The sequence below is a fragment of the Miscanthus floridulus genome, chromosome 1 (assembly GCF_019320115.1).
Source record: "Miscanthus floridulus cultivar M001 chromosome 1, ASM1932011v1, whole genome shotgun sequence".
NCBI lineage: Eukaryota > Viridiplantae > Streptophyta > Magnoliopsida > Poales > Poaceae > Miscanthus > Miscanthus floridulus.
In genome coordinates, this window is record NC_089580.1 from 78066615 (window position 1) to 78086727 (window position 20113).

Consider the following 20113-nt stretch of genomic DNA (forward strand, 5'->3'; position numbering starts at 1 on the left):
AGTTAGTCTTTGAGAGCTCACTAACTTAGTGTTGTGATATAGCCATTGTGTGGATAGAGACTATATATACTAGAATTATGGTAGGTGGCTTACATTTTTAGTAGGCTAGCGCAACACTCGCTTCACCATCTTATTGTCTAACCACTTTGTTTAGTATTATTATAGAATTTTTAATAGGCTATTCACCCCTCCTCTATCCATTAAGACTTTTCAAGTGGTATCAGAGCCATGGTCACCATGATTTGAGGCTTAACAATCTTCAGTGTTAAAATGGCTCAAATCAACAACACCCAGAAACCACCCCAATTTGATGGCTTCAACTATCCTTATTGGAAGGCTAAGTTGACAACATATATAAAGTCAATCAATAGGAAGGTGTGGAAGATGGTGGAGACCAAGATTAAGATTGCCAATGAGGAGGCGCCCACCGCCCACCAAAGAAATGCTACTCTAAAACAATGATGTTGCTCTTAGTTCCATTCATGATGCTTTGGATGAGAGAACATTTGAGAAAATCAAGAACATTGAGAGGGCTCAAGAGGCATGGAAGAAGTTAGAGGAGTCATTTGAGGGCACTCAAGCCATGAAGGGTGCAAAGGAATACATTCTTAAGGAGAAGTTTGCAAGCTTCAAGATGAAGAAGGATGAGAGTGTGTTGGAAATGTTCCATATGCTACAAGTGCTTGTCAATGATCTCAAAGCACTTGGAGAAGAGGTGAAGGACAAGTACTTTTCCCACAAGTTCTTGAGATGCTTGCTATCAAGGTTTGGCACATTGGTTACTATTCTAGTGAGGAGTGATTTGGACACCATGACCCCAAACCAAGTGTTGGGAGATGTGATGACCGATGACACATATAGAGATGATGTGAAGGAAGAAAAGAAGGAGAAGAAAGATGAGAAGAAGGATGAGAAGAAGAAGAAGAGTGTGGCATTCAAGGCCACTTCATTCCACATCATCCAAGGGCAAGGCAAAGCAAGAATCATCAAGTGAAGATGAAGACTTGAGCTTTGATGTGATGGATGATGAGAAGATGGCTCTCTTTGTCAAGAGACTTGGCAAGTTCATGGTGAAGAAGGGCTACCGTGCTAGAAGGAAGAAGTCTTCATCCAAGAACATGGAAGAGTCAAGAAGGTGCTTCAAGTGTGGAAGCAAAGATCATCTTATTGCTTAATGCCCATACAATAGCGACAACGATGATGATGATGATGATAAGAAGAGCAAGAAGAAGGACAAGAAGAAAAAGAAAGAGAAGAAGGACAAGAAGAAAAAGAAAGAGAAGAAGGATAAGATGACCATCAAGAAGAAAAAGAAGGGTGGTTCATATGTGGTCACTTGGGATAGTGATGCTTCCTCAAGTGATGATGATAGTGATGATGACAAGACCACCAAGAAGAAGGCTCTTGCAAGCATTGCTATCAATGAGAAGCCTTCTCTCTTTGACACTCTATCATGCTTCATGGCTAAGGCCACTAAGGTACAAACTTGTGATAATGGATGTGATGAGGAACATGATAATGAAAGTGAAAGTGATAATGATGATGATGAACTAACTAAAGATGAACTACTTGACATGTTAGATGATGTTAAGGAGCGTTTTGACTTTAAGAGAAGGGAATGCAAAGACTTGCAAAGGAACTAAAAGCCCTTAAGCAAGATTTTGATGAGCTCAATGCATCTCATGAGAGTCTAGAGGAAGCCCATGAGAAGCTTGGTAAGGCTCACAAGAAGCTTGAGAAAGCTCATTCCTCTCTACTTAATGAGCAAAATGTGAAGGAGCATGTCGAAACATGTGAAGTAGGCTTAACTTGTGATATAATTGATGAATCATTCTACCCTTCTTGTAGCATATCCACTTCTACCTCATCTAGTAGTGATGGTTTCACTTGTGATGCCTCACTAATGGTTGAGAATGAGACCCTCAAGAAGGAGGTCAATGAGCTCACTCGTGCCTTAGGCAAAAGCCTATGGTGGTGATGACCGCTTGCTTATGTGCTTGGGTAGCCAAAGAGCTTCTCTCTACAAAGAGCGATTGGGCTATACCCCTAAGAAAGGCAAGGTAGCCTTTGCTCCTCATAAGACTAGTTTTGTAAAGAACAATGGTTGGTTTTGCACTAGTTGCAAGTAAGTTGGTCATATAGAGCAAAAGTGCACGAACAAGAAGTCACAAGCTAATGTATCCTCCATTAAGCTTTATTCTTTCTATGTACTTACCAATGGTGCAAATGGTGTGAAGTCTAAGTTCATTGGTGCACCATGGATGAACTCAAAGAAGAAAGCCATTTGGGTGCCAAAGAGCTTAGTAACTAACCTTCAAGGACCCAAGCAAGTTTGGATACCTAAAAAGAATTGATCTTCTTTTTGTAGGTCAATTACAAAACTAGAGGAAGGCATTGGGTTCTTGATAGTGGGTGCACTCAACACATGATCGATGATGCAAAAATGTTCAACTCAATCAACACCAATGGCAATGATGGTTATGATAGTATCACATTTTGTGACAATGGCAAAGGCAAGGTCAAAGGGCTTGGTAAGATTGCAATATCTAATGACATAAGCATATCCAATGTGTTGCTATTTGAGAGCTTGAACTTCAATTTGCTATCCATGGCTCAATTATGTGATATTGGATTCAAATGCATATTTAGGGTAGATGATGTAGAGATCATAAGTATAGATACCTCTAACTTGATCTTCAAAGGCTTTAGATATGAGAATCTATACTTGGTTGATTTCAATGCTAGTGAAGCTCAATTGTCAACATGTTTGTTCATTAAGTCTAGTATGGGTTGGTTATAACATTGAAGGCTTGGTCATGTTGGAATGAAACAATTGAATAGATTGGTTAAGCATAACTTGGTTAAAGACTTGAAAGATGTTATGTTTGAGAAGGATAAACTTTATAGCTCTTGTCAAGCCAGCAAACAAGTTGGAAACACCCATCCTAAGAAGAGCATTATGAGTACTAGCAAAGCATTTGAATTGTTGCACATGGATTTGTTTGGGCCAATACAATACACTAGCATCGGTGGAAATAAATATGGCTTTGTGATAGTGGATGACTACACTAGATACACTTAGGCATTCTTTCTAGTGGACAAGAGTGATATATTTACAACATTCAAATCATTTGTCAAGGGCATTCATAATGAATTTGAAACAACCATCAAGAGAGTTAGAAGTGACAATGGTAATGAGTTCAAGAACATAAGATTGATGAGTTGTGTGATGAATTTAGAATTAGATGTCAATTCTCGGCCAAGTACACTCCACAATCAAATGGCCTTGTTGAGAGAAAGAATAGAACCTTGATTGACATGGCAAGATCAATGTTGAGTGAGTACAATGTGAGTCAATCTTTTTGGGCTGAAGCTATCAACACGGCTTGCTATTGTAGCAACCGCTTATATTGTCACCCATTGAAAGAGAAGACACCATATGAGCTCTTGAATGGTAGAAAGTCCAACATTGCATATTTTTGGGTCTTTGGTTACAAATGTTGTATCTTGAGGAAAGGCACTAGATTGAGCAAGTTTGACTAGAAGTGTGATGAAGGATTCTTACTTGGATACTCAACCACTAGCAATGCTTATAGAGTTTGGAATTTGGCAAGTGGTACTCTTGAGGAAGTTCATGACGTTAAATTTGATGAAACCAAGGGTTCCCAAGATGAGAATGAGAACTTGGAAGATGTTAGAGGCATTCAACTTTCAAATGCTATGAAGAATATGGATGTTGGTGAATTGAGGCCTAGGCAAGTGAATGATGATGAAGATGATCAAGTGCAAGTGCTCTCTAACTCAAATGTGCAAGATGATACTAATCAAGCAAGTATAAGTGGTTCTCATGACAATGTGCAAAATCAACAAGTGGCTAATATATTATCTCAACCCAATGATCAAGCAAGTACAAGCAACAATGTTCCAATACTCTAACCAACCAATATTGCAAGAGATCATCCATTAGACACTATAATTGGAGATATTTCTAGAGATGTGCAAACTAGATCAAGATTGGCTTTATTTTGTGAGCATTTCTTATTTATGTTATCCATTAAACCAAACAAGATAGATGAAGCATTGAAGGATGTTGATTGTGTAAATGCTATGCATGAAGAATAGAACAACTTCACTAGAAATCAAGGATGGGAACTAGTTGAGAGACCAAAGAACCACAATGTGATTGGAACCAAATGGGTCTATAGAAATAACAAGATCAAGATGGAATAGTAGTAAGGAACAAAGCAAGATTGGTAGCACAAGGTTACACCCAAGTTGAAGGTCTTGACTTTGGAGAAACATATGCCCCGGTTGCTAGATTGGAAGCAATTAGAATCTTGCTAGCCTATGCTTGTGCCCATGACATCAAGCTCTATCAAATGGATATCAAGAGTGCATTCCTCAATGTCTACATCAATGAAGAAGTATATGTTGAGCAACATCCTAGTTTTGAAGACGACAAGAAGCACAACCATGTGTACAAGTTGAAGAATGCATTGTATGGCTTGAAGCAATCACCTAGAGCATGGTATGAGAGGTTGAGGGACTTCCTGCTCTTTAAATGGTTCATGATGGGCAAGGTTGACACCACTCTTTTCACTAAGAAGATTGGTAAGGACTTATTTGTGTTGCAAATCTATGTTGATGACATTATCTTTGGATCAACCAATCAAGATTTTTGTGAAGAGTTTGGAAAAATGATGGCAAATGAGTTTGATATGTCCATGATTGGAGATGTGAGTTACTTCCTTGGTCTTCAAATCAAGCAATTGAAGAATGGTATATTTGTGAGTCAAGACAAGTACATCAAAGACATGCTCAAGAAGTTTGGCATAAATGAAGCAAAGGCCATTAGCACACCAATGGGAACAAATGGCAATTTGGATAGTGATGCAAGTGGCAACATGGTGGATCAAAAGTTGTATCGGTCTATGATTGGAAGCCTACTCTATGTGACCGCATCAAGACCAGATGTCATGTTTAGTGTGTGCATATGTGCAAGATTTTAAGCCTCACCAAGAGAAAGTCACTTGAAGGCTACGAAGAGAATATTGAAGTATTTGAAGCATACACAAAATGTTGGTTTGTGGTATTCCAAAGGAGCAAAGTTTGAGCTAGTTGGTTACTCTGACTCAGATTATGCGGGATACAAGGTTAAAAGGAAGGGCACCTCGGGCACTTGTCAATTGTCGGGAAGATAACTTGTTTCATGGTCATCAAAGAACCAAAATAGTGTTCCATTATCAACCTCCGAAGCCAAATACATATCCGCCGGTAGTTGTTGTGCACAAATACTTTAGATGAAGGCCACCTTGAATGACTTTAGAATCAAGTTCAAGAAAGTACTATTGTTATATGACAATGAGAGTGCTATCAAGCTCACCAACAATTCGATTTAACATGCAAGAACAAAGTATATTGATGTCCGCCACCATTTTATTAGAGATCATCAACAAAAAGGGGACATTTGCATTCAGAGTGTGGGCACCAAAGATCAACTTGCCAACATATTCACCAAGCCATTGAATGAGAAAAGGTTTTGTAAGCTAAGGAATGAGTTGAACATATTGAATTTCTCAAATATGTGTTGATGCACCCCCCGCTTATATGACATGCCTCTCCTTCGAGCAATCTAAGGTAAAAGTTGATTGACATGCATACATCCTTTGCTAAGGACATGTTTAGTGCATCTAGTCATTTCTCATGTCTTATAGGCTCATTTATCAAAATCAAATGAATTTGATGCTTGTATGGTACCACTATTGCTTCTATGCTTGACATGATCTAGTGGTAGCATATGACATGTTTGTGGCTTGTGAACCTAGTGTTTGATCTAGAAAATGAGCTATAAGTGTTTAACTCAACATGGTACAAGATAATCCTTATTTGGAGGTGTGAAGAAGCTTGTCCTTGGATCAAACCGAGTTAAATATTTTTGGTAAGTATTCTATATTAGACCAAATTTGGGAAAATGATCCTCACCCCATTGATTGACATTGATAATCTTAACCTATCTAAAATTGAACCATTGTGGTCATTGATGACAAAAGGGGGAAAATAATGCACAAAGATAGTGAAAAGATGACAAAGGGGGAGAACTTTGACATAGGGGGAGAAATATGAAAGTAAGTGGATCAATTAAAATTTGAAGCACACAAGTAGGAGGAGCAAGCTCATAAACTTGGTTGATACATTTGAATGTGCATTTCATATGTTTGCTTGTATAGCACAAGTTTAAATTAAAATCCCATGCTTGTGTGGTGTATGCTAGTTGTAGGTTTGAATGATGAAATGAAAAACTAGCATGCATAGGTTGAGTAACTAGACTTGTGTTTATATTGTGAAATCTAGACCCTTGCCTCTAATGTTGATCTCACGGGGTATTCTAGTTTTTGTGTATGTCTAGTTACTAATGGTGCTAATGATGGTATATTGGTGCACTCCGATTGGTATCACGCTTCAAAGGTCCATCTCTTATACCTTAGCATCATTTGGTAGACATCGCCCTCCCACATTTCCAATCCATGCATATGAGCAAGCTTCTATCCAAACTCTTAGCACATATATAGGGGGAGCTAATGCTACCATTTGGGGTTCATGAAACTTGTCCATATCCTTTTACACATGGTAAATATGCTTGGGCAAGCAATATGGATTCAATTGAATTTCAATTCATGTCTTTGTGAAAGGGTTGTCATCAATTACCAAAAAGGGAAGATTGAAATCTCTAGTTTGGTTTTGGTGAATTGATGAAATCCTAAGTGCTAACCTAGTTTATCAAAGTGATTATGAGATAGGTAGCACATTCCAAGTGATGAAGCAAATAAAGATCATGATGTGGTGATGGCATGGTGATGATCAAGTGCTTGGACTTGGAAAAGAAGAAAGAGAAAAACAAAATAGGCTCAAGGCAAAGGTGAAATCCATAGAGCCATTTTGTGTTGGTGATCAAGACACTTAGCAAGTGTGATCACATTTAGGATTGATAGTGGTACTATTAAGAGGGGTGAAACTTGTATTGAAATGCGGTTATCAAAGTGCCACTAGATGTTCTAACTCATTGCATATGCATTTAGATTCTAGTGAGTGCTAACCCCCTTGAAAATATTTGTAAAAATATGCTAACATACATGCACAAGGTGATACACTTGGTGGTTAGCACATTTGAGCAAGGGTGGAGAAGTTTATGAAGTGGAGGAGGCTTCCCAAGGTGATCGGACTTGGAGGACTGCGTCCAATCAGTAGTGTGCGGTGTTGGGCACTCTCTGGAGATTAGTGTAGTTAGTATTGAGAGCAAGCTTGTGTCGGTTCTAGAGGTTAGTGAGGCTCTTTAGTTAGTCTTTGAGAGCTCACTAACTTAGTATAGTGACATAGCCATTGTGTGGATAGAGACTATAGATACTAGAATTATGGTAGGTGGCTTGCATTTTTAGTAGGCTAGCGCAACACTCACTTCACCTTCTTATTGTCTAACCATTTTGTTTAGTGTTGTTGTAGAATTTTTAATAGACTATTCACCCCCTCTAGCCATTAGGACCTTTCACGGGTACCACCTACAGACACAATGAGAGCTTGCTTTACTAAGCCATTTGGAGAGGGATCGAGCCGCACACCGCGTGACCTTACACCTACAGCTTGTATCCTAGACTCAGTCATGAGGAGGACCTTGCTCCCGAGGGGTGGCTACCATGAGGGATTGACACATATTCAGCTTTGGTTAGTCCACAACTTGATCTCTCAGACTGTGTTTGATATTTGGGATGTGATGCTCTCTGAGATGGAGGACACCTTAGTAGAGAGTTTCAAGGGCCATCGTCAGCTGCCATATGCTCACTAGATTACATTCTTTATTTGGAAGACAGTTTCACAGATGTCCCTAGAGATAGTGGCTGAGTGGAGTGGTGCTACTACAGAGTTTCCCAAGTACAACAAGAGCCAGCTATTATGTCATAGTCGTGGAAGGACTCCTAGCCAGCCGAGCCACAGACTAGAGGTGCCAGAGACTGCAGCTGAGCAGGATGAGGCCATCAGGGCTATTGTAGAGGTCAGGCTTGAGAAGCTAGAGGCACAACAAGGTGACGAGATCGAGGATGACCCGACCGATAGCTCAAATGAGGACTACCAGTTGATTCCACGTATGCCCCCATGGGCTCACGATAGAGAGGCTAGTGGCTCTAGCTTAGCTCCACCCCAGCCACCTTAGACTAAGCCTACGCTGGTTGCTATACTCGAGAGGATGCATCAAGACTAGGCACGATAGGCATAGGCTACTACAACTGCTATTGCTCAGATGTAGGCATGTCAGGATCAACTATAGCAGCAGCAGCAGGCTATTCAGTAGCAGCAGCTAGACACTAAGCGGCAGTTCCTTATTTTCATGCAGCATGTCCTACAACTACAGGGATTGGTCCTTACTAGCCCATGTTGCAGCTTGGTTCGACTGGTACTAGTACCCCAGTGAGTATAGCTATATAGCATAGTGGGCTTCAGAGTTAGGGACAACCGACTACATAGTTTGCCTCACCTTCTGAGTAGGTGTCTCAGTGGTTCGCTTCACCAGGGATAGAGTAGGCTCAACGCTTCACTCCTATAGTGACAGGCTTCACTCCTACTTAGTCTGAGTTAGTGCTAGTGATAGACACCCTAGTTTCCTAGAGTTTGGGTGCGACTTTCAGTGAGCTCACAGGACAGCCGACACCTCTAGAGGTCCGAGTCCTTGCTCCTACTACAGCAGCTCTGGTTATTGGGACAACCGAGACTCTCCCGTCTTCTGTTGCTTTGTTAGAGCCACCTCCGATAGTCACTTCTACACTTGAGGCTTCAGCGATAGAGACAGAGACAGTTGTGGCTCCACTTCCTACAGAGATAGCTACTAAGCCACCAGGTCAGGCCACCATCTTAGCTTCTGAGTCATAGCAGGTCGACCTAGCTATCGAGTCCACCGAGCAGACCCAGGCCGCTTCACCCACACTTCCAGCGACTGAGGGCCCACTTGAGTCCGCTCTAGAGAGTTTGATCGCTCTAAGTTTAGGGTCTAAGGATGATGCAGCTCAGTTTTAGATCTCTCACCGTACCTTAGCACTCGACTCGTCTGCTCCTACCCTGCCATCCGACCCTTAGGTTTTGGTGCTTGCTGCCAAAGGAGGAGAGGGAGCGAGTATGTTAGACTTAGGGGTAGCGTGTGAGATGGACTCATTCTTTTGCATGCTACTTTCATGCATATCATGTTTACTTTCATGCATTGTGATATATGTGTGGTTGTGAGACTTGTGACATGTGTACTCTCTACCTTATTATATATATGTCATGTCACTTGTTTATGCTCATTTGCTTTTCTTCCGTGTTATACTCCGATTCAAATGAGTTTTATTTTGTGTACTTGTGCTTATTTCATATCTTGTGAGTATATTATGTTGGCTTGGGTCATATAAGCATGCCTAACCCCTTTGTTTTTATTGTTAAATACTTATATGAACCAAGCATGTTGAAAACCTCACCCATCTCTTATACACATACTCGAGGTGATATTGTCATCAATCACAAAAAAGGGAGATATTGAAAGCATCTAGGCCTCTAGTTGGGCTTCGGTGATTAATGACGACATGAGATTACTATGACTAACATATGATTTGCAGAGGCAATTTGAGTTAGGTCATAGTAATGATGATTGATTGGGCAATTATGGTTTTCATGCCCCTGTTGATGAAAATCGTTTTGGTTTTCAAAGGATGGATGACAAGGTTAAGGATGGATTAGCTCTAAGTGTTGTTTGGCATTGGAAAGATACTTAGAGTAGTTTAGGACTTTGTTTTTCCTTTGGCCATACTATTAAGGAGGGTATGAGCTAGTAACTTGACCTAGGTGAGTCTAATGGTTTAGGTGTGGTGCACACTTATCAAACTTAGCACTAGGTAGCTCAGGGTTTGCCCTAAGATTGATTGGAGACAAACTCATTCATGAAGATGTTGATTTAGAAGTGAATGGACTGCTGATATAATGATCAGACGCTGGTTTGGTAAAGACCGCACGCAGCAGTGCAAGTCCGGTCAGTTCATCTAGTCGGCATCAAAAGATAGACTAAGACTGGACGATGAACAGTGATTTGCATCGGACACGTAGACGATCATAACTGTAGCAGCGAGGTCTCGGCTCTATGCAGGATCAAACGCCAGACAGGAAAGGACCGGACGCTCGATTTGCGGAGTCCGGTCAACATCAGTAAGCATCTAGAGAGGAAATTTGAGGACCGGACACGTCCGGCCATGAAGGACCGGACTCGGCCCTGCGTCCGGTCACTCTGATGGTCAAGTCTGATAGCCTAGCGTACTGTAGCCATTGGCTACTGATCGGTGCATCCGATCACAAAGACGTGCGTGTCTGGTCACTTCAAAGTTTGCTGAGTTGGACAGTAACGGTCATGTTTTGAATGGGGGTGTATAAATACATCTACTCATCCAATTCAACACTTACCCATTTGTTCAGCTGAGAAAACCATTTGGTGTGTAAGGGAGAGCAAGAGCCTAGTGAGGTTGTTGAGATTTGCTAATCCAAAATTAATGACCTCATTAGTGTATAGAGAGTAGCAAGTGTGCATCCACTCTTCTTATTAGGTTGATTGGGTCAAGTGAGAGTTTGTGCTTATTACTCTTGGTGATCGCCATCACCTAGACGGCTCGGTGGTGATTAGAAGCTTGGTGATCATCCGGTGAAGCTTATGAATGACCCAAGTCGTATTGTGAGCGGTTGCGGGCGATTTATCGTGACAGAGTGTCGAAGAATCAGCCCGTAGAGAGCACTTGATCCTTACGCGGATCAAGGAGAAGCTACACCCTTACGCGGGTGCTCCAACGAGGACTAGTGGGGAGTGGCGACTCTCTGATACCTCGGAAAACATCGTCGCATTACTTTCCCTCTCTTTATTTTGAATATTTACATTTGAGTAATTCAATTCATGTCTTTACATTCTTAGAGTTGCCATGCTAGAGTATGATTGAAACCTAGGGTGCAAAACTTTTGTGCGGTAGAACAATATAAACACTTCTAGGTATAAGAGGGTGAAATGGGCTAAGTATAGGGCTTAATTATTGTAAGAAATTTAGAATTAGTCCAATTCACTCTCTCTTGGACATCTTGATCCTTTCAAAACTTTCATTAAAATAGTACACAATATATATATATATATATATATATATATATATATATATATATATATATATATATATATATATATATATATTTCATATCACGAGCGAAAAAACTAGGGTCGTGCCGACGTACCACGGACCATGGGCCAAAGAAAAGATTTACTATGCCATTGGTATGGCCCGACATGCCTTCCGTGCCAAGAAGGCACGACCCGAAGCGGCACAAAGTATGAGAGGGCCGTGCTGTGCCGGCCCGTCTCGGTCCAAGTCCCACCTCTACACATGACAGAGATAGCGTGGATATTTTTTGTAATTAATAAAGAATGATATGAATAGGATTGCCCGTTGGTAGTAGGGTTTAGCTTTACTAGATGTTAGGACGTACCAGCTCATCCTGCTTAAAACGCTTTGACTAACCACGATTCGGGTCTTCCACGGTTCCACTTCCAAGGCCCAATATTCCAGCTCAGCTCAAGTTTGACTGATACAATCTGGTCCCACTTTTAGGCTTTTTTTTAGTGGCTTGGATTGGATAGACTCGTGGGCTCGTCGTGGCAGTAGCACAAGTCCGCTCGCAACTCCAAATCCCTCCTTTCCACGTCATCCGGCCGTCCGCATCCTTCCTTCTCCATGCTTCCGCTGGCTTCGTCCCCGTGACGACTTGTCAGCCGCACTAGTACACTCTTCTTCATCACCCCGACGCCCGGAACGGCCGCACACGGCACACGCATTGCTTGCAGCTTGCTTGTCGTGCTGAGCCGCTCCACTCCTCTTCCCCCGCTGCTCGCCTCTCGATTCCGCCTCATCGCGTCCGTCCGCGAACCCCATGTCCACTGCGACCGTGACCCTCGCCGCCGCGCGATCCCCGGGTGTCGCGCTTTTCAGCCTGCGCCGCCGCGCCCCCGCGGCTGCCCCCCTTCGCTTCCCCGGTCTCCGCGTCGGCTCCGGTTGCCGTCACATCGCTATGGCTTCCGCGGCGCATGCCCGCGCCCCCGCCGACCCGCTTCCCAAGGTACGATCTCGACGCAGGCACGCACGCTTTTGGTTTCTACTAGGGCCCAGAACGCACTGTTTTTTTTAGACAGAAGGACGCACTGTTTCTCTTGAGAGTGGAACGCACTGTTGTTAGCTTGTTATTGTCAGAGGGACTGTGATCTCAGATGTCAAATTGGCGAGGCGTTAGACATAAGTACAATCAATTTCGTCGTACCATAGGTCAGCACCATGGAAGGACATTGAGGGGGACAGGCGACCAGACGGGTGCTTAGTCGTGTTCATGTGCACCCAGCAGAGATGCCGAAATTGCATTGCCTCAACTTCGCCACACGGCTACTTGACTTTTGTGCCCCATGAGAGTCAGAAACAAGAGACGTCGTACAATTATACAAAGGCATCCAAAGTAAAAGCCTCACCTGAGGCATGGTATTTTGCTAGCCGTGATAATTAAGTCCAAAGGTTGTTCCACGATAAGGATTTTTTTTTTATCTTGAAGATGCAAAACGATTAGCTGAAGATGTAAATGTAGACTACAGAGTGTAGACCTACTGCAATGGTGGAACTCAAAACCTGGAATAATTTCGCGATAAAAATAATGTAAGTCTAGACTGAATGTAATGGCTACCACCTCCGTACTCTGCAGTATCTATGACTAATACACTTAATGCATAGTTTGCTCACCCTGATGTCTATATACTGTTCAAAACAGATAGTAGATGTGGCATAGGAAAAAAATTACTTATATGACAATAAGATAATTTCGGAATGTAAAATAATCACTCTTTTCCTCCCACCTCTATGTACACCTTTTGTTTTTTCCTGTGTGATTTATGTTTTCTTTTCCAAATTTTAGGAGGGGAATTGAGTGACTCTTAATTTCCTTGTATTTCAGGGTGCTGATTTATTTTTCCAGGCAGTAATCTCGAACATGGAAAAGGTATTTAATGGAGATTGTATATGTGTACACATCAAGACTAATGGAGATTGATCTTCCCACAGTTGGAGTTAAGGTATTTAAAAAAAAAACTTAAAGCGTATGCACCTAAGTCATACTGTCACACGCCTAATTCACGGGGATGGTTTAGAGGTAGAATTGGGGGATTAGAGGGGGGTTAGGGGGAGGAACGGCAGCCCTAGGGCTAGCCGCGCCTAGAGAAAGGGAGGGAACTGTGGCAGCGGCAAGCTGCAGCCGGCCTGGCGGAATGGCGGGCGGCATGGGTGGCAGCGGCGGCAGCTGCCGTCGCCTGCTGCGGGGAAGGACGGCGCGGTAGGGCGGGCGCGTGTGGGAGAAGGAGAGGGAGAGAGGGAGATAGAGGGTTTTACCCCAAACTATTCTTGCTTAATTCCAAAAGATACATCTCCTTTTATATTTATAGGGAGGACAACATAGCAGGTCCCAAGTCCTGGTAAAGGAGGAGGGTTGCGATAGGCGTGGCGAGCCAACGTTAAATCTAGCCATTCTAATGGAGATGAAACCCGAAAGAAAACCGTTGGGGCGTAGCCCACTTAGCGACGCGCCATATCGGAACCCGGGTATGGTGTTAAATGGGCAAGGGCTGGGTCGGCACCCCCTTGGTGATGCGCCGTGTCGCGATCTGGGCATGGTGTCAAGTGAGCAAGGATCGGGTCGTCGCTTCCTTAGTGGCGCGCTACATCGGTGCCCGGGTGTAGTGAAAAATGAGCAAGGGTCTTCACATCTGAGTCGACCGGTGCGAAGGGTAAGGAAGCTAGTCGAACCAACTAGGATCCGTTTAGATAGTTGGAATGTAGGGTCGCTTACAGGTAAGTTAAGAGAATTAGTTGATACCGCGACTAGGAGGCGTGTAAATATATTATGCGTTCAAGAGACTAAATGGAAGGGTCAGAAGGTGAAGGAGGTGGATAATATAGGTTTCAAGCTTTGGTACACAGGGACAGTCGCGAATAGAAATGAAGTAGGAGTTTTGATTGATAAGAGCCTCAAGAATGGTGTGGTGGGAGTGAGAAGGCAAGGAGATAGGATTATCTTAGTCAAGCTTGTCGTTGGTGATATGGTCTTGAGCGTAATTAGTGCGTATGCTCCCCATGTAGGCCTCGACGAGAGTGCTAAGAGACAGTTTTGGAAAGACTTAGATGGCCTGATTAGAGCTGTACCTAGTAGTGAGAAGCTTTTTATAGGAGATCTTAATGGGCATGTAGGTACTACAAGCGCAGGTTTCGAGGCAGTTCATGGAGTTTTTGGGTATGGTAGTAGAAATCAGGAGGGGGAGGAAGTTCTGGACTTCGTGGTAGCTTTTGACCTGATGATAGCCAACACTTTCTTTAGAAAGAGAGAATCTCATCTAGTGACCTTCAGTAGCGGACAACACTCTAGCCAGATTGACTCTAGCCAGATTGACTTTGTCTTCGCAAGAAGAAAGGATAAACGAGCATGCTTGGGTTGCAAGGTGATACCAGGGGAGTGTGTTGTTTCTCAACATAAGCTTTTGGTGCAGACTTTCATTTTCAGGTGCGTGCCCGTAGGGATAAACAAGCTAAAGATTGAAAGAACAAAGTAGTGGAAACTAAAAGGGGAGACGTCAGAGGTATTCAGGGAAAGAGTTATCAAAGAGGGCTCTTGGAAGGAAGAAGATGACATAAACAACATGTGGGAGAAGATGGCAACCAACATTCGGAAGGTGGCCTCAGAGGTGTGTGGAGTAATCAAACGAAGTGGAGGCGATGCTAAAGATACTTGGTGGTGGAACGAGGAAGTCCAAAGGGCTATTAAGGAGAAGAAAGAATGCTATAGACGCTTGTACCATGACAGGAGTGTGGACAACATAGAGAAGTACAAGGTGGCAAAGAAGACTACAAAATGAGCTGTAAGTGTGGCAAAGGGTAGAGCGTACGAGGATCTTTACCAACATTTGAGTACGAAGGAAGGAGAGAAGGACATTTATAGGATGGCTAGGGTTTGTGAGAGAAAGACAAGGGACTTCAACTAAGTTAAGTGCACTAAGGATGAAAGGGAGCATCTCTTGGTGAAGGAGGATGAGATCCGACATCGATGGCAAGAGTATTTTGACAAATTGTTCAATGGTGAGAATACGGACACAACATTTTAGTTGGATGACTCTTTTGATGACACCAATAGGCGCTTTGTGTGGAGAATCCAAGAATCTGAGGTCAGAGAGGCGAAAAGGATGAAAGGTGGTAAGGCGATGGGACCGGATGGTATCCCAACCGAGGTGTGGAGATGTCTCGGGGACATAACTATAGTATGGCTAACCAAGCTGTTCAACCATATTTTTCGATTGAACAAGATGCCTGACGAGTGGAGAAGTATATTGGTATCGATCTACAAGAATAAAGGGGATATTCAAAGTTGTACTAATTACTGGGGAATTAAGTTGATGAGCCATACTATGAAGCTATGTGAGAGAGTTATCGAGCATCGCTTGAGAGCAATAACGCGGGTCTATATGAATCAATTTGGTTTCATGCCCAGAAGGTCAACCATGGAAGTCATTTTCTTAATAAGACAAGTTATGGAGCGGTATAGGGAGAAGAAGAAGGACCTACACATGGTTTTTATTGACTTGGAGAAGGCTTATGATAAAATACCAATGAATGTTATGTGGTGGGCTTTGGACAAACATAAAGTCCCAACGAAGTACGTCGGGCTGTACAACAATGTTGTGACTAGTGTTCGAACAAGTGATGGAGATACGGATGACTTCCTGATTAGGATAGGACTACATCAAGGGTCAGCTTTGAGCCCTTATCTGTTTGCCTTAGTGATGGATGAGGTCACAAGGGACATACAAGGGGTTATCCCTTGGTGTGTGCTTTTCGCGGACGATGTAGTGCTAGTTGATGAAAGCCGGACATGAGTGAATCAGAAACTGGAGTTATGGCGGGAGACTTTGGAGTCCAAAGGTTTTAGACTCAGTAGAACTAAAAATGAGTATATGAGATGTGACTTCGGCACTACTACTCGGGAGGAGGAAGATATTAGTTTGGAAGGTCAAGTAGTGCCTAGGAAGGATACCTTTTTATATTTATGATCAATGCTACAGAGAGACGGGGATATTGATGAAGATGTTAGCCATAGAATCAAAGCAGGGTGGATGAAGTGGCGCTAAGCATCTAGTGTCCTATGTGACAAAAGGGTACCACAGAAGCTAAAAGGCAAGTTTTATATGACGACGATTAGACTTGCTATATTGTATGGTGCAGAATATTGGCCTACGAAAAGACGACATGTTCAATAGATAAGTGTCGCAGAAATGCGTATGTTGCGTTGGATTTGCGGTCATACAAGAAGGGATCGAGTTCGGAACGATGATATACGTGATAGATTAGGGGTAGCACCAATTGAAGAAAAGCTTGTCCAACAACGGTTAAGATGGTTTGGACATGTCCAACGGAGACCTCCAGAGACACCGGTGCATAGTGGAATCCTAAGCCAGGATAGTAACGTGAAGAGAGGAAGAGGAAGACCGAAGTTGACTTGGGTAGAGGCAATAAAAGGAGACTTGAAATGATGGAATATACCCAAAGACTTAGCCTTAGATAGGAGTGCTTGGAAAAGAAATATTCACGTGCCTGAACCTTGATTGCTTCCGCTGGGTTTCAACTCTAGTCTATCCCAACTTGTTTGGGACTAAGGCTTTGTTGTTGTTGTTGTTGTAGGGAGGACTTGACTTGATTAACAAGTAATCCTAGCTTCTGGGCTCTTCCTAATCCTAAACATAGATGGGTCTTGCGGCGCTACTGTTCACGCTGGGCCTAATTGGCCCGACTTGGGCCCCACACCTCTGTAGCCCGTCATGGCTATATTGGCCCGTGACACATACATTACCATATTACATTGCCCAAATCATGGGAAAATAAATGTCTTCATTAGTTTTGATGTGTGCATATATACGATGTATGGTCCAGTATGGGCCTAGAATAGATTGGCCTGATATGTACTTAACAGCTGATGGTCATACCACCTTCTTGCAAACATTTAGCATTCACCTAGAGCTATTTACTATATACTACGCATAGCAGTTCAAAAAACAACAGCTAAGGCACTAACACACCGGTCTGTGTTCCTCCCACCAACTCGCTCAATATAACTGCTTCTAATATGACACCAAATTTCTTTGATTATGTAAGAAAAATCCAAAAGGCAGAAAATTGGAGCATTTTTGCTGGAAAACAAACAGTCCGCCTCCCCCCCACCCTGCGAGAAGCTGTACGAGCTTCCCTCTTGATTTGTCTGTTATGGACTTTTGAATCCTATTTTTTCTCTCTGTCTCAAACACGCAAGAGGACTGCACATCATTATATTAAAAAGAGAAAAAGAAAAAGCAACAGCCCAAGTGGACCAGTGCAATATAAATCAGGAAGAGACGGCAACAGAAAACTCACACACCCAAACACACAAACCCCTGAAGGCCAACTAAAACATTGAATTCATCATCAACAGAGAGAGGAGGTCAGGGATCAGGTGTATTCCAGGTCCATCACCGGGGTCAAGGCCCTGAGTCGTCTCCTAGGATAAGCGCAGTTGAGAGGTGGTAATCACCACTGTTTATAGGTCCGTAGTCTACCAAAAAAAAAAAAAGACAACCTATGGAGTTGGCATGTACTTGGCCCGGTTTCTACAATTAATATAGTGACATGCAGCTCTCCTGCAGTCCTTCATGTTGAGAGATAAAACGAATCAAAAGAGGGTGTGACCATTTTTATGATCGCAAAGGCTTCAATGCCATAAGCTACTAAGCCCTTTTATGCCAGCGAAGCACCATAATTTGGCTTATCTTGAATATTGTGCAAAATAGAAGTATAGAACTTATGGTTTGGAGAAGTGCCATCAGCACATTCCTATGTTTCCACAAGATGTCAGGAGGTGCTGTATTATCTCATTAGCTTGATCACATAATGGGCACTATTCAGGATAATCAAGTCCTTGGTGTGCCAACTTGTCAGCTGTCCAGCAGCAGTTCAAGGCTAATCTATTGAAAAATTTACATCTTGGAGGCGCTCAGGATTTCCAAACTTCCTTCCAAGGCTCAAACTTCACGCCAGTGAAGAAACGTGCATAGGTCGATTTGCAAGAAAAATCACTATCCAGTGGTGTTGATCCTCAATTTCAGGATTGAGCTGCACATCACTCGCTAAGTCCAAAACGTGGAGGTACTCGAGCAGTGCCTCAGTAGATATACTTTCTGATCTCAAACCCAACCGTTAGTAGTTAAAGCCTCCTGGACTGTCCTCTTGTTAGCAAACCGCTTCGGAACCAAAGTCACCAAAGAGGGTGCAAGATCACTTAAGATTGATCATGTAGCCATCTATCAGCCCAAAAGAGCGTTCTCTCGTCATTGCCTACAACAATATCACAGGAGTGCCAAATGTTGCTGAGGTGTTGGGATGCACCTGTATCTTGTTCTGACCATGGTTGGTCTGGCTGGGTTTTCTCCAACCATAACCACCCTCATATGTATGCTTGAATTGTGTAAATAGTCCAAAGGATCAGTGTCCTTGCGCCCCAAGTTTTTGCATTGTTCTCATAAAGAAGAGCTAGCAGGAGGACTGTATGTGAGGCCCTCTCAAATAATTTGTGGATCTCTGATATCCAAGGTGCTCTAACTGTGGGAGTCATATCAGAATTTCTATCTCTATGGGATTTGATCTTGCAGCCTGGAGTCACAGATTATCATATCTGGCGTTTATCTTCAAATGGCCAATATTCAGCAAGGTTGGCTTACAAAAATCTCTTCCAGGGAATGAGTTCTTTTCGGCCTTATACTAGAATTTGGAGAACCTGGGTTCCAGGAAAATGTAAATTCTTCTTATGGTTGGTAGCTCATGATCGGTGTTGGATAACAGACCGTTTGGCAAGAAGAGGGTTTCCTCATTCTGATAGATCATAGATGTCCTCACTGTGATCAAGCTGAAGAATCTATCAACCACTTGTTCCTGTTTTGTGTTTTTACAAAGAGAATTCTGGTTCTAACTTCTACAGGCGAGTCAGATTGTTAGTAGCATGGTTTTGTGTTGTTTGTGTGTGTTTGTAAGGGCTTTTCCCTTTTTTTTTCTTCTTAATACAATGATACACAGCTCTTCTGTGTGTTCGAGAAAAAATTGTGTATAAGCATATCTTAAAATTTACTGCATGAAGTATACAAGTTCTTTTTATTGTTATTCCACATATTGTAGAGAAGCTAATTTGCATGTTTTTTTTTTTCTGTGTCTATGTTTATGATCAATAGTGAGTCCTGATGGTCTCCTTCAGCAAAGTTCAACAGTAGCTGATTCATCATTGTTTACGTTTGCTGATGGGATAACTGAATCTATTCCTCGATCATACATTGAATTTGCTGAACGCCTCCTGCTACCACAGTTCAAAGATTTGCAAGATGAAGAGGTTTGCATCATTTTCTCACTGATTCACACTGCTCTTGTACATGACACTAACATTGAAAAGCATGGCTTAGAATTTTGTATGACACTAACAGTATGATTCCCTGAAGATTTCTTATGCTTTATTCAATTACTCTTTACCTGCATCAGATGCCTTATCTGCTACTCAAAATTCCCTTTTGTAATTTCTGTAGGTGAAAGAATACCACAGGCGTGATGGTTTTGAGGTGGGCAATGCGGACAAGATATTCGAAAGTACATCGAAGGATCAGCTGACACGGACATCTGCATAAACAGTGAACTCTAGATCTATTGTGCAAATGACCCAATGTGCCTCTTGGAAGTGTGAGGCATGTATTGTGAAATGATTGTACCTACTTGAGTGAAATAAAACATGAGAATCAATAAAAAGTAACTGTTTTTTATTCTACATCTGTTGAATCTAAAGAGAGAATCAGTTACTGTTTCTCTTCCTTTGGCCCTACAATCTTTCATCATCATTAAATCCATGTCTAGGAACTTGGGTGTTCCAGAATGAACATGGCACATGCAGGATGACTAGTTTTGTTTTTGTTAATTTCTGTTGTTTTGTGTTG

General features: G+C 42.5%; 1 protein-coding gene across 1 annotated transcript; it reads left to right on the forward strand.

The window, feature by feature from the left end:
- The first annotated feature begins 11970 nt into the window (after window positions 1-11970).
- On the forward strand, window positions 11971-19964 carry LOC136459102 (uncharacterized). Its single transcript, XM_066459009.1, has 5 exons — window positions 11971-12156; window positions 18618-18688; window positions 18794-18852; window positions 19367-19521; window positions 19712-19964. Exons 1-5 carry the CDS (start codon window positions 11971-11973, stop codon window positions 19808-19810), a joined length of 570 nt encoding a protein of 189 aa, XP_066315106.1. The 3' UTR covers window positions 19811-19964.
- Window positions 19965-20113: the final 149 nt, after the last annotated feature.

Excerpts from the sequence above, each read along its gene's own strand:
- LOC136459102 (XM_066459009.1), top strand. The coding sequence starts at position 11,971 with ATGTCCACTGCGACCGTGACCCTCGCCGCCGCGCGATCCCCGGGTGTC. Across the intron at positions 12,157-18,617 it reads CCGCCGACCCGCTTCCCAAG|TCCAAAGGATCAGTGTCCTT; the intron begins GTACGATCTCGA and ends TTGTGTAAATAG. Across the intron at positions 18,689-18,793 it reads GAAGAGCTAGCAGGAGGACT|CCTGGAGTCACAGATTATCA; the intron begins GTATGTGAGGCC and ends TTGATCTTGCAG.